This window comes from Hibiscus syriacus, unplaced genomic scaffold (assembly GCF_006381635.1).
Source record: "Hibiscus syriacus cultivar Baekdansim isolate YM2019G1 unplaced genomic scaffold, ASM638163v2 tig00111834_pilon, whole genome shotgun sequence".
In the NCBI taxonomy this organism is placed as follows: domain Eukaryota; kingdom Viridiplantae; phylum Streptophyta; class Magnoliopsida; order Malvales; family Malvaceae; genus Hibiscus; species Hibiscus syriacus.
The window spans coordinates 398744-412324 of NW_024063192.1; the positions used below are offsets into that span (position 1 = coordinate 398744).

The 13581-nt window shown below is 34.1% G+C and overlaps 2 protein-coding genes across 4 annotated transcripts; one reads left to right on the forward strand and one right to left on the reverse strand.

The window, feature by feature from the left end:
• Positions 1-2454: 2454 nt before the first annotated feature.
• On the reverse strand, positions 2455-2930 carry LOC120171501 (RING-H2 finger protein ATL18-like). The gene has a single exon (XM_039179205.1). It carries the CDS (start codon positions 2928-2930, stop codon positions 2463-2465), a length of 468 nt encoding a protein of 155 aa, XP_039035136.1. The 3' UTR covers positions 2455-2462.
• A 5635-nt stretch (positions 2931-8565) lies between these two features.
• On the forward strand, positions 8566-12996 carry LOC120171480 (AT-rich interactive domain-containing protein 6-like). 3 transcript variants are annotated; one of them, XM_039179187.1, is made up of 13 exons: positions 8566-8755; positions 9040-9671; positions 9765-9804; positions 10107-10159; positions 10445-10490; positions 10648-10740; positions 11128-11232; positions 11360-11411; positions 11502-11583; positions 11693-11759; positions 11844-11894; positions 12612-12704; positions 12824-12996. In XM_039179187.1, the coding sequence occupies exons 2-13, from the start codon at positions 9073-9075 to the stop codon at positions 12926-12928; spliced, it is 1386 nt and encodes a 461-aa protein (XP_039035118.1). In that variant the 5' UTR covers positions 8566-8755; positions 9040-9072; the 3' UTR covers positions 12929-12996. The 3 variants fall into 3 exon arrangements, with proteins under 3 accessions (XP_039035118.1, XP_039035119.1, XP_039035120.1); XM_039179188.1 differs by having other exon boundaries at positions 11508-11583; XM_039179189.1 differs by lacking the exons at positions 12612-12704; positions 12824-12996 and adding an exon at positions 12124-12566.
• The last annotated feature ends 585 nt before the right edge of the window (positions 12997-13581 follow it).

Genomic DNA, 13581 nt, shown 5'->3' on the forward strand with positions numbered 1-13581 from the left:
TCATAATTATATTGAGTATGACAAAATCATTTCTATAATAATAAAATTATTTTACCATAACATAATAAATTTGTTTTACCTTTTTTTTTTCATTTTTTTGGTATAACCACTGGTATCTAATCTATTGATCGATTAATTCGGATCGGATACAACAAAGGCAAAGACGACCTTTCCAATTCAATTTACTCCATTCACAATAGTCAATATTCGAATAATTATATTTTACTGAATTTTACTACCGGTTACTAATATTTTCATCTTGCAGTAATGCATCTACCAACGGTTATTATTTTATCAAATAGTTATATTTTATTAAGTTCTGAAAAATTACTCCAAGTAACGTTAATAATCCGCTATGTATCAGTTATACTCAACCGTATTTAGTTTGTCCTATTATTTTTTGAACCGGTCTAGGATGTAACAGATTACCTTACAGTTTTTTGAATTATCTATTATTAACCATTAAAAAATACAAAATCAAAGTCATTAACAAAATTATAAGGTTTAAGTATAAAATAATTGCCCACATTATACACTTTTTTTCCGAATAGGTGTCTAATGTATTTTTCGGCCCATCCAGGTGATCGACGTTATAAACGTTATCACCTTAAGTGGCTTGATGTTAACGGCTGTTAAAAGATCTCGTAAGTGACACGTGTCAAAATCAGGTAATTTTAAAATTTTATTTAAAAAACTTAAAAATATTTTATTTTCGAAAAACCACCATTTTTTTTCTAAAATACCAAAAAAACCTAATCTCTAAAAATATCTTATTTTAGTCTCATTTAATATTCGTCGACGACAAGTCGTCCATACGTAGCTAACCACCCACTAACCAGTTACAACTCTTAATATCATCTCAAAACCTAAAATTCTCAAATCCCTAAATTTCAATCCCTAATCCCTAAAATACTAAATACTCAGTCCCTTAAATTCATTTGATCAGTCGTGGTAATCAACTGTTGAAACCGTCCCGTTGACCATTTGATCGGTCGACCGTTTGAATTTTGGGCCGAAAAATACTTTAGGCACCTATTCGGAAAAAAATATATAGTTTGGGCACTTATTTTATACTTAAGTCTTTTTATTTTTTTAAAATTAAATATTTCAAAATTTTAGGTCCGTGACAAGTGTCACTTAACGAGCATTTTTAACGGCCGTTAGAACTGAGACACCAAAACTAATAATGTTTGTAACGTGGAGCACCTAAAGTAATAACATTTATAACTTTAGGCACCTATGCCGGCTATCACCTCATCTCTCTTCGAAGGCCAAAACTCCCATGAAATCATGGTCAATCAACGACGGATCATCGTTTTATACCTAGCTAACCCTAGGATGAAAATTGTGATCCCACGAGATCTCAACGACCAATCGACGACAACTATGACGTATGACTAGGAGGATGACAGGGAAGTCAGTAGGGGTGGTTGTGGCCGGAAAAGGGGCGGAGGGTTAAGGATAGGATTTGAGGATTTTTATAATTTAAGAGAAAATAGGTTTTTTATAAATATAATAATATTTAGCAAAAAATAAATTTCAAAATCATTAGATTATGACACGCGTCACTTAATAGAAAAATTTAACGCCGTTGACAGTCCGAGAACCAAAGTGGGTAATATTTGTAACGTTAAGCACCTGGATGGGTCAAAAATTAGCTTAGGCACCTATTTGAGAATTTAGGTATAATTTGGCCACTAATTTTGGTATTAAGCCTTAAATTTATAAATTTATTTTTTAATATATATTGTAAGCTCGGATGAACTGACCCAACAAAATAATGGCAAATAGATCTTTGAGCTCATCAATTATTATAAATAATTTTAATTTAAATGATACATTTCAACTGGTTTTTACATTAATATATTTGTAGATTTTATTATTTATAATAAATTATATTTTCAACATAAAAAAGTGTTATTAGTGCTAATATTATTATATTGAATTCACTTCCGTTGACTTTGACGTTTAGCCGCCTCTTAAGTTATAATCATAAGACATTTGTGATAAACCTTTTCCGTGCTAAAAATAGCAATAAATACATCATCATTGTCATCATCATAATATTAATATAAGATCATGTGATAAAAATGGTTTTATTATTAAATGAGTATTTGAATTATGACGTCTTTTTTTAAGTGATTAATGTTTTATTTTATTATTATCTTCTTCTTTTCTCCTTGTTGACCTTCTAATAAAACAAACATGAAAGTAAAGGAAAATTTTAGAAATTAATTGGTTTTGGAAAATTAAATAATCTTAAATCTTAAACATTTTAATTTTAAAAATTCGTTAAAATTAAACAAACTATCTGGTGAGAGACTCACTCGTAAAAATCAGTTATGCGACTCGGTTTAAATTAATCAAACATAACCTTACGCCGGTAGGGTAAAAAAAATAAAGAAACTAAGTGACATATTTACTCTAAAATTTGATTTCTAAAAATTTAAAAAAAAAAAAAATCAGAACGAAAGCCATGAAGAAACCAAGTGAGAATCTGTGTGTGGAGCAAAGTCTCCACATTTTGCATGAGAAGAAACCACATTATGAAACAAGAAAGATCTGCAAAGTGGGCAAGTGAAGTGATCCCTTTCCATCCATTTCTCAATGCAATCCATGTGAAAAACATGCCGGCATTTCTCGATTCGGCTAACAACGTCTCCGTCATCGAACTCCGCCAAACAAACGGCGCAGACCGCGCCATCATCATCTCCGTCGCCACCGCCGGAAAGCTTCAAATCTTCAAACCTCGCAGCCGGGAGGCAAACACCAGTCGTCGGGAACCCCCGCTCCGACTGAGACCGCGGGAAGACGATAACCAGCAGGCTCGAAACGAGGCTCTTGAACTGAAGATACGGGATCCACACACAAGTGTAGAAAATCAGGGCCGCCATGCATGAACCCGAGTTAGAAAACATTAGAGAAATCATCTTTTTTTCTTCTTCTTTCTTGTTTGTTAAATGCTCCGTCTCAAAGAAACAAATTCACTAGAGAAGAGAAACCTTTATATAGGCCGGGAACGAGGGAACATGCAAGTGTTCCCAAGATACTCTTGAGCAAAGCCTTTGACTTTTTATTTGTTTAATTAAAAAGGGTTGTTATGGAACTGTGAATCCGGCGAGAGTGGAGGGCCGGCGCCGACCCCACATCCTCCGAGAGTCTGCGCTTTTATTTTATTCGGGAAGAAGCCGCGCTTCCAGCCAAAGCAATAACCGAAACATGCTATCTTAGTACTCCATTAATCCCATTAAACGAAAAGATATTTAGGGCTAATGGCATGAATGGTCCGTGGATTATAGTAAATCTTCCCTATGCGACTCATGTTTCCAAAATGGTACCTGCCTAGTGCTGTAAACAAATTGAGTCGAGCTTGAGAATTGTTAGCTCGACTCGATTTGAAAAATCGAAAGTATAGTTTGACTTGATTCGAGAATTTACGAGCTTAAAATTATCAAATTCGACTCAAACTCAAAATTAAAAAAAATTAAAGCTCGACTAGATTTAAAAGCTTGCAAGCTCAAAATTGACAAACTCGATTCAAATCGAAAGCTCACGAGCTTAGAATTGTGAAGTTTGTCTCGAAATCAAATTTTGAAACTCGAATATAGGTCGAAAAAACTTAAACTCAAAATATTATGAGACTTAATTCAATTGAAGCTCAAGCACATCGACTCCTAATATAGACGTAATCTATGTGGTTATCGGGTCATTACCCCAAAAAAACGATTAATTATTTCCAATTTCGATAGGTTACAGTGTCTTGTACTGAAGACCAATAAAGAAGAGCAAGTTTATCAGAGATATTAACAAGTAAAAAACAAAACCAAAAATCGACCATCGTTTGTCCTATCCACAATCTGACCCTTTGTTGACCCAAAACGATGGCACATCGATCCTGAATTGCCTCCTTAATTCAGGCTAAAATAAGAACATTATTAAATTTAGAGCTTAATGTGAATAAAAGATTTAAATATTGAATGTTACTTTATGATCTTTTCATTTTCTTCTCTGATGAAATTTTAGATCACACTAGATTTTATTTTATTGATTGATAAAGTAGACAATAATTTTAAAGAGCGGTAAGATGGTAGTCTGGGTGATAATTCTTGTGGTTAGTGTTGTCTTGGTTTTCTGGTGAAGAAGAGTGTATGTGTCCTTATTCGGTGTCGCACGGTTATTTATAATGCTCTGGAAAAGTGTCAATTGAGAGTTATCATAATGTTGGTGTCAATTGGACATCCTAAGAAGTGATGACATAAGTTGATTAGTCGTCAAATGAGAGTATGTGTATCAATACATGATCGTTGATGATCGTACGTAAGATGTACTCACAGGAATGGTAGATGAACGACACACGTTTGTTGATGGTTGTTCGCGGAGTACGCTCTACATGTCTAAAGACTCGCATGATTTGTAAATTCTCCAGGTGGAGGTAGTTTGTGGGCATCGCAGGTAGTAATAAGTCTATAAAAATATTTTTATTATATACTCTTCTCGATTTAATATGAAATTAATAATTAATTTTTTAACATTATTAATCATTAGATTCTGAGTTAGGATATTTGACCAATTGGCTAAACTGTTTATTTTTGTTATTTTATATTTTCTTAGGTCATAAATTATAAATCCTCTACAAATACTTTCCATCCTTTTCTTAGAGGTCACTTTTCATTTTTCCTCATAGTAAAATTAAGATTAGATTTAGAATTTTTCAATATATATATATAAGGATTATTTTGTAATATTTAATAATTAAATGACTCAATAGAATACTATCCTACAATCAGATGATTATTTATGTATTTTATCCAAAAATAAAATCATTAGATTCGATAACGTTAAACATGATATAAACCATAATATTTTAAAATTTAAAAAGGAGTCTGCTACGGCAATACAATATATTTAAAGCCTCAAAATCAGAGGTGCAATGTCACATGCCGCTTATGCTCCATGTGTTTTGTGTTTTCTTATAATCTTGTCGGAACCCAAGTTTAAAGTGGTAATTACGTGGGTTGATAGGGTGGACAACGATAAAGTTGTAAATGAGATAAGTTTGAAATTTTCAAACTCGACTCAAACTCAAAATCATGAATTGAATATCGTAAAAGTTCGAAAAGGTTCAAAAGAATTTTAAACTTAATTCGATTAAAGCCTCAAACATAAACCTTAAATACATGAAAAATCTTCTATTGTACTTTTTTTAAAAATCAACACATAAATGTTAATATTATTAATAAATTATTTAAAAAAAATAAAATCTTAATATATTATATTTTCAATCACGAGTTTTTCAAATCAAATATCAAATAACTCATTTTAACTCGTTAAAAATTAAAATCGAGTCTATTCAAATTAGATATTTATCAAATTTTAATTAAATTAATATTAAATAGCTTATAATCTGCCTCATCTATTTAAAAACCTCGGTCGGTCTCGTGTAGAGCCGTAGTCAAGGAGACGACCAATTCCTTAACATCTCATTATCGGCTGTTTTTTCTCTCCCCCTCAAACACGCACGTGATTGTTCTCCTTGTTGCCCGAGCTAGTAGGGGGCTGATTAGGACTATAAATCAATCTATTTTGAATTAATAAGATTCTGTTTATTTATTTATTTTTAAATATATCTATATACACTTTGTAGTAGCTTAAATTATTAATGATGTATTTATATTTATTTGTTTACTTTTAAAAGTATTTGTGTTCGATTCGTCTAATATTTATAAATATATTTATTTAATATTTGTAAACATGTTCATTTATACGATTAAAATATCCACGACAATTAGCACTCTCTTTTGACTTTTTTATTTGCAACTTCTTAAATTTTTTGGGTTTCACAATCTAAACTTCAAAATTTACCTTGCGTTCAATTTAATCTTTATTTTTATCGATATGGAAAATATAAAAGAAGAAGAAGAAGAAAAAGAATTCGGAAAACGAGCTTACAAACAAGCTTATAAACGAGTTTGTCCGTGGATATAAACGAATTAGACGCACATATATTCACGTTCATAATTATTTATTTAACTTAATAAATAAATATTGTAATAACAATTTATGAATAATTCCTTCAACACTAAATTTATTTATACTCTTACAACTTATATAATTCAAATTGAATGGGAGGTGGCCGAATATTGGTTTTCTGACAGATCTCAAGGAGTTCACTGCAATTACACCATCTGTGTTCTTCACCAAATATATATATATATATATATATATTATATTTTCAAATATTTATTTTTAATAAAATATACTTTAAATATTCAACCATAAATATAATAAGTATATTTTGAATATTTACTTTTAAAAGTATACCATTTTAGTGTAAAAATTTGTATCTGAACTAATCCGATACAAATGTTTAAAGTGTTTGCATTTAAAAATGATATATCTATTGAAAATATTTATATATAAATAGGGATATTATAGTAATTATCTCTAAATATATAAAATAAAATGCTCAATGGAAAAACCATTACTCAAACTACATCTTTTGCTTATTTTAGGTTTATAAAATATTTTTTATTCGGAGTAGGTGTTTAACATTTCCGACGTTAATTTTTTAGAGGTATGATCCGTCACGACTTTTAAAAAAATTATTATATAACGTGTGTCATGTCTGTATTTTTTCAAAAGATTTTATTTTAAAAACAAATTTTAAAATTATGATATTTAAAAAAACTCTAAATTCTTCTAAAATCATAAAAAAATCTTAAATCTTTAAAATACCTAATTCCAAGGCATATCGCCACTAACATCGTCAATCGATCAAAACTCCAACATCATTAACTGGTCAAAACCTCAATAATGTCAATCGGTTGAATTCTGCCACCAACGTTGCATGACAACAAGCATAAATAGAGAAAAAATAAATCCCGACCAAACCATCAATATCGTTGCCTTGATGGTCGAAGCAGAACGACAACGTCAGGGTAGAACGACGACAAATGTGATGTAGAATCATTTTCTTCCTCTAGAGTGACGGGTGATGATTTTCTTCCTCAAATCCTAAATCAGATTAAGGGCGACAACAAGTGTTAATAATGAAGTGGTTGACGGCAAAAAGAGGTAATAAGGACGACGACAACGATCAATAATGAAAGATAGTATTAGCGTTAGAGATTTTAGAGAGATTAGAACTTTTTTTTAAAACATACTATAGTTTAAAGTTTTTTAAATAAAATTTTTAAAAAATACGATACGTGTTAGGTAACAATTTTTTAACGATCAAGGTGTAGTTATTTAAAAGAGTAACAAATAAAATGCTAGGCACCTGCATTGAGCAAAAAATACATTAGGCACCTAAAACAAACAAAGTGTATAATTTAGACACTTACTCAATCTGATCTTAACTTTTTTTTTAAGTATGATCTTATCAGATCAAGCCAAAATCTATTAAATTATAATAAAATCGTTGTATTTAAATACACCATGCCATGGCACGAACCAAGCTGACCTCGGTGGTTAAAAGGATAATTGTTATCTCTAGAGGTCTCAGGTTCAAGCACAAGTGAATACAAGGTATTTAAGTGTTCATTGTAAAATGATTGAGAGTATTTAGAACAAATACTATCACTTATAATCACCCTAGATCAATTAAAAATGGTTTAATTATAAAATAAGTGCCCAAACTATAGCGCTTTTCACGAATAGGTGCCCAAACTTTTTTTTGAATGATCCAGGTTCCTAACGCTACAAATGTTACAACTCTAGGTGCCCGAGTTATAAACTTTGTTAATTTTCTCTGCTAAGTGACACGTGTAACATTCGAGTAATTTTAAAAAAATTATTTAAAATTTTTAAAAAAACACAAAATTTTTGAAATAGCACCAAAACTTTGAAATCCCTCATTTTAACCCCTAAAACCAAGTTAGTTGCCGCCCTTTGCTGTCGACAAAGCTCACTCGACCTTACTCCCCCGAAGATCAATAACCCTATGAAATTGCGACCCATCGATGACAAATCTATGACCAATCAACATTTTGTACCCCGCGGACCCTAGGATAAAGATTCGACCGCACACGATCCTAACGGTCAATCGACGACAACTATGGCAGCATATGACTATGAAGATGACAAGGACTACGTTAGCAGCGGTAGTCGTAACCGACGATAGGTTAGGGATTTAAGATTTTTTGGGACTTGAGTTTTTTTTTTGTAATTCAAGAGAAAGTAGAGTTTTTTTATTAACATAATAATATTTTTATTTTTAAAAAATATTCAAATTTACCAGAATGTGACACGTGTCACTTAACGTAGAAAATTAACGTTGTTTATATTCCGGACACCTGAAGTAGTAACGTTTGTAACGTTAGACACCTAGATCGTTAAAAAAAAGTTTAGGCACCTATTCGCCAAAAATGATATAGTTTAGGCACTTATTTTATAATTAAGCCAATAAAATACACCATGCCATGATGATAACAGGCTTAGAGCCCATAAAGAGAGCATGTTAGTAGGCTTAAAGCCCATAAAGAGCACCAAAATTTGAATATTGATAGTTAACACGTGAGAGAGATTTGCACCTATTTATTGTTACCCTCACGGAAAGAATGGAAAACTGCGGTTTCATTACCTGTTTCAACATCGGTTTCTGTCTCCTCCAACAATCCCGAGTCCTGTCTTGTTTCCGTTTCTCCCGATTCAAAAAAACCCAGCCTCGGCCGAGTGAGCTACCTAACTCAGCTGGCCGGGTTCAACTCGGAGCTAGGTCTTATAGCCATTTCTCTCTCCAACAAAGACAGTCGAAGTAAGTTTCTTTTTGTTTGTTAAGGTTCATTAATGCCGTACCCTCTCCAGGATTTTGTCTCAGGCGTTTCTTTTCCCTCTTTTTTCCATGTAATTTTAATGCAGGGGGGCTTAAAAAGAATCAGATCCCTTTCTTTTCTTGAAAAAGAAGTTGTTCATTTTGTTGTTAACCCAGAAAGCAAGTGACGTCTGTATGGGGAAACTTGTTTCTTGTGATATTGTTTTTGTTTTGTGAGTTTAATTGAAAAATATTTTGGCTTTTATGGATCTTTTTATTTATTTTAGGAACAAGAAGAGTTGGACGATTCCGAGCCAGTCATGGAAGGAACTGAGGCTGTTGTTGTAGCCGAACCTGACTGTTTAGCTCAAATGGACATTGGAACAGAAGCTGCTGAAGTGAAAGACCGTGTTCAAGTTGAAGAAGATGAGAAATTGGCGGCTCAACCAGTCGGCGACAAGCTGGATTCCGTTGAAGGACAAGCTGTTTCTGACCAGACCTACGGTCGTGAGGACAATGACGAAGCTCACAATGTTGTTGTTGCTGCTGCTGATCAAAATGAGGAGCTTTTAAAGTCTGGGGATGATGAAGATGGTGAATTTAGGGATGTCGAGGACAAATCTGTGGCTGAACCTGTTACCGGAATGGATGAAATTGAACATGACAATGAACTCTGTGGAAGCCCCACTGCTGAAGTAAAAGGCAAGCCCGAAGATGATGCCGATGGAGTTGACAATCAGGAGCTGACCACATCGAGAGAACTCGATGACAAAAACCCTAGCCTCTGCTTCGACAACGACGGTTCCGACTTGGAGGAGGAACAAGCGGCTTTCGTGAAAGAGGTTGAAGCATTTTACAAGGAGAATAACCTTGATTTCAAGCACCCTAAGTTTTACAAGGAGGATTTGAATTTGCTCAAGTAAGCGTTTTTCAAGTATGCATGTTCATCATTTTCTTTGATAATATTGCAGTCTTTGTGTTAACTGTTCTTCCCTTTTTGATTTGGTTAAAGGTTATGGAGAGCTGTCATTAAATCGGGAGGCTATGAACAGGTTTGCTATTACATTAAACCGAAAGTGTAAAACTAAAATCGAATGTCATATCAATCACTTTATGTTCTTTTGTAATGTGTTGCTTCCTTGATCCTTAATTTCAAGGAGATGCCTGTGTGTACAGCATCTGTATGTGAAAACTCATTGTTGTTCGTTACATTGAATCATTATAGTTCGTTGGGTTTTACCGAACATGAAAGAGGCGGTTAATTCCGTTTTAACGTATATTCACTTGCCTTTTATAGTTAAGAATATGAAGTAGTTATGGACTTCCTTTCCTAATCGCGCCATGGACTTTGTAGGTGACCTCAAGCAAATTGTGGAGGCAGGTGGGAGAATCTTTTAATCCCCCAAAGTGAGAATAACCTGTAACGTCTTATTGATGAGCTAGCGATTTGCATGACTTGAGTACTGAAAAGCCTGCACTTTTCTCCTATTAAAACTGCTTGTTCAATTTTCGGTGAATTGTGATTTCGTATGACATTTTCTATCGCGGGGGAAAATCTATCGGATTAAACCTTTATATTTGCTAACTCTGTTTCCTGTTTTTATGAATAGAATTTGTTATCGAAGCACCCTCGTGTCCTTATACCTCTATTACGGCTAACCTTTAATTTACCTATCTATTTCTTGCGCATAGGACCTGTACTACTGTGTCTTGGACATTCCGTATCTTTTATGAGAAGGTTTGGCTCTGACCACATATTTCCATTCATTATAGTAACAGAGATGTACTTTGCATTAAGGCCCCATTCCTTCCTCCTCCGTCTCTAATATTTATTATCTTTATTTTCTATTTTGACTTGTGGTTCTCCTGTAATTTGGTTCCATCAATTTGTGCAGGCACTGCTTGAGTATGAAAAGCATAAAATGCATGGTGCTGTACTCCCTCATTCTGTTCCTTCCCTCGTAGAGCCTATCACAGTTGTTAGTCCGGTAAAATCCAATCCGATCTGCTTGACATAGCATATTTGTTTCAGTGTTGCTTGTTAGCATGAATGCTGTTTGTCGTATCCATATTTATATTGTCCACATTTTCCTTCCATCTAGTTTTTGCCTCCTTTGTACGATGAAGAAATGTGATCTTGACTTTTGCATATGCGAATGTTCTCTTCAATCGATGATAACTTATTAAGAGTACATGCATGTTGTGGTGCATGCGGTAACAAAACCGATCCTATGGACACTATGAAGTTCATATTGAATTCTGGGGTCCATAACCTTAATTAACGAAGCATTTGCATAGTAAGCATAAACATAGTAACTTCTTTTCCAATAGCAAGTTAAATATATTATCCAACGACTTCTATAAATTTTGTGTAGCCGCTTGATAGTACTCAAGCTCCTGGGTCCGGTAGAGCGAAGAGGGATGCTGCTGCTCGTGCTATGCAGAGCTGGCATTCTCAGCGTGTTTTTGATAATGGCGAGGTATGTCATCCAATCATCAAGATTTTGTGGATAACTTCCTTGCTTTATCGATTTAATCTTTTGTTTATCCCCCCCCTTCATCTGCTCTGCTCTCACCGTTTCTATGAATGTTTCCTTGATTTTCTAGGACAAAAGCTTGAGTCCGACACCCAAAAGTGACAGACAACCTAAAAATTCTGGTATTTCTAATAGTCTAATTCACTGACCAAGCACATTCAGCAACAACAATTCTGAAAGTTGTTTTTTTATGTCTGATACTTGGTTTATTGTCTCAGGTTCATTAAAGCGCAAAAAGCCATCAACTATGGAGCATGGTGTCCGAGCTATTCCATTTAAACCGAAAAAATTACGGTTATGATTGCCTGTTAATTCTTTTTTCCTTTTCCGTTCTGTAAAACTTTTGAAACAAAATCTCGAGCTCGAGTTTTGAAGGTGCTGAAACTAGGTCTTCTTTTGGCAGGTCGGATACTATGGTTGTCGATATTGGAGCCCCGGCTGATTGGGTAAAGATTAACGTGCAAAAAACCGTATGTCTTCCTCACGTGATAGTTCTTAGATGACAGTGTGCGACATTAGTACCTATGAATCTATCTCTTTCTTCCCTTTCTCAGACCGACTGCTATGAGGTATTCGCTTTGATTCCCGGGTTTCTTCTTGAAGAGGTCAGTATATACATCTCTTCATGATTTTCCTTGTTTCATGTCTACTGGTACTCCTTTCGAATTTGAAATGGTGAAACTTTAAAGAGGCAACACGCCTCGATAGAAGAGAGATTTCGTTTTAGCCAAAAGGATGACGTTGCAGATGTATTAGTATTGTTTCCCTTTCATAGTAGAACTTCACTAGGTAATTTGTTCGGGTGCTCAAGCGAATTACTTCCCGTTCATGCAGCTCATGAAGGAAGGTTGTTCAAATAGTTACTGTTCATGTAGTTCATGGAGGAAGGCTGTTCGAATAGTTAAGACTGTTCATGTAGTTCATGAAGGAAGGCTGTTCAAATAGTTAAGACTGTTCATGTAGCTCACGAAGGCTGTTCGGGTGCTCAAGCGACTTATTCCCCTTCATGTAGCTCATGAAGCTAGACTGATCGAATAGTTAAGACTGTTCCTGTAGCTCATAAACTTTACTAGGAAATTTGTTCGGGTGCTCAAGCGACTTATTTCCAGTTCATGTTGCTCGTGGAGGCTGTTTGGGCGCACACAAGCGACTTACTTCTGGTTCATGTGCTAAGTCTGCACGAGTCTAGCCGTTATAAACGCTACACGATTCTTTCAGTGAATTTCTGAGAGAGGTTCATTGCAACTAACTAATTAAGATTAACCACCGCATCTGTTTTCGAATCTGTTTTATAATCATCTGCATGTGCTTAAATGAATCAGGTGCATGTTCAGTCCGACCAAGCAGGACACTTGGTTATATCCGGCGAACCGAGAGAATTGAACAATCCGTGGGGTGTCACACCCTTTAAAAAGGTTCGTCTCGATCGATGAAATCTTAGTATAGATAACGGTAGCCGTGTTCAGCAGCCATTATAAATGCCTGATCGGATTGGTAGCGACTGTTCTCATTCTCGAAACATTCTTTTTTCCAGGTTGTTAGTTTGCCGTCCAGAATAAACCCGAATGCCACATCCGCCGTCGTTACCCTGCAGGGTCAGCTGTTCGTGCGCGCCCCTTTCAAGACGTCGGGTGTATAAAGTGTAGGATTTTTATGTAGAGATTTCTTTTGTTTGAAACTGATGTCCGTCTTTTAAAAATTAAGATTTTCTCGTAACTAATGTGATTACAAAGTAGTATTTGTTTTAATACTTTCAATCATTTAACAATGGATGCTCAATTTCTTTTGTTACAGTCGTAGATACTTGAATCCGAGATCTTTAGGAATAACAATCATTCCTTAATAACCGAGATAAGTAGGTTCTTGAAATTTTTAACTGATTTTAATTTGACTTGATTTTATAAGGTTATTTTTTAGTAAATTATACATTGACCATGTAATTATAGCCCTTTTCATTTTAATCATAATTTTTGAAATTTATCAATCGGGTCACTTGATTATTTAAATGTATTTAATTAAATCACTCGTTGTTAACATTTAATCGAAGTGTTGACATGACAGTTAATAGAATTGACATAATCATATATTTAGTCCTCATTATTTGTACATTCTATCAAATTAGTCATAATTTTAAATTAGTTCAATAATTGGAGGATTAAATTTATGACTAATTTGATAGAATGTGTAAGTAATGAGGACTAAATGTGTCATTATGCCAATTTTATTAACTGTCACTTCATCACTTCTTAGGCCTGTAAACGAACCGAACGTTCAGTGAACTGTTCAGCGGGA

Coding starts and splice junctions, on each gene's coding strand:
- LOC120171501 (XM_039179205.1), bottom strand. CDS start 2,930: ATGATTTCTCTAATGTTTTCTAACTCGGGTTCATGCATGGCGGCCCTG.
- LOC120171480 (XM_039179187.1), top strand. CDS start 9,073: ATGGAAGGAACTGAGGCTGTTGTTGTAGCCGAACCTGACTGTTTAGCT. Junction 9,805..10,106: donor AATCGGGAGGCTATGAACAG/GTTTGCTATTAC, acceptor TGGACTTTGTAG/GTGACCTCAAGCAAATTGTG. Junction 10,491..10,647: donor TCCGTATCTTTTATGAGAAG/GTTTGGCTCTGA, acceptor CAATTTGTGCAG/GCACTGCTTGAGTATGAAAA.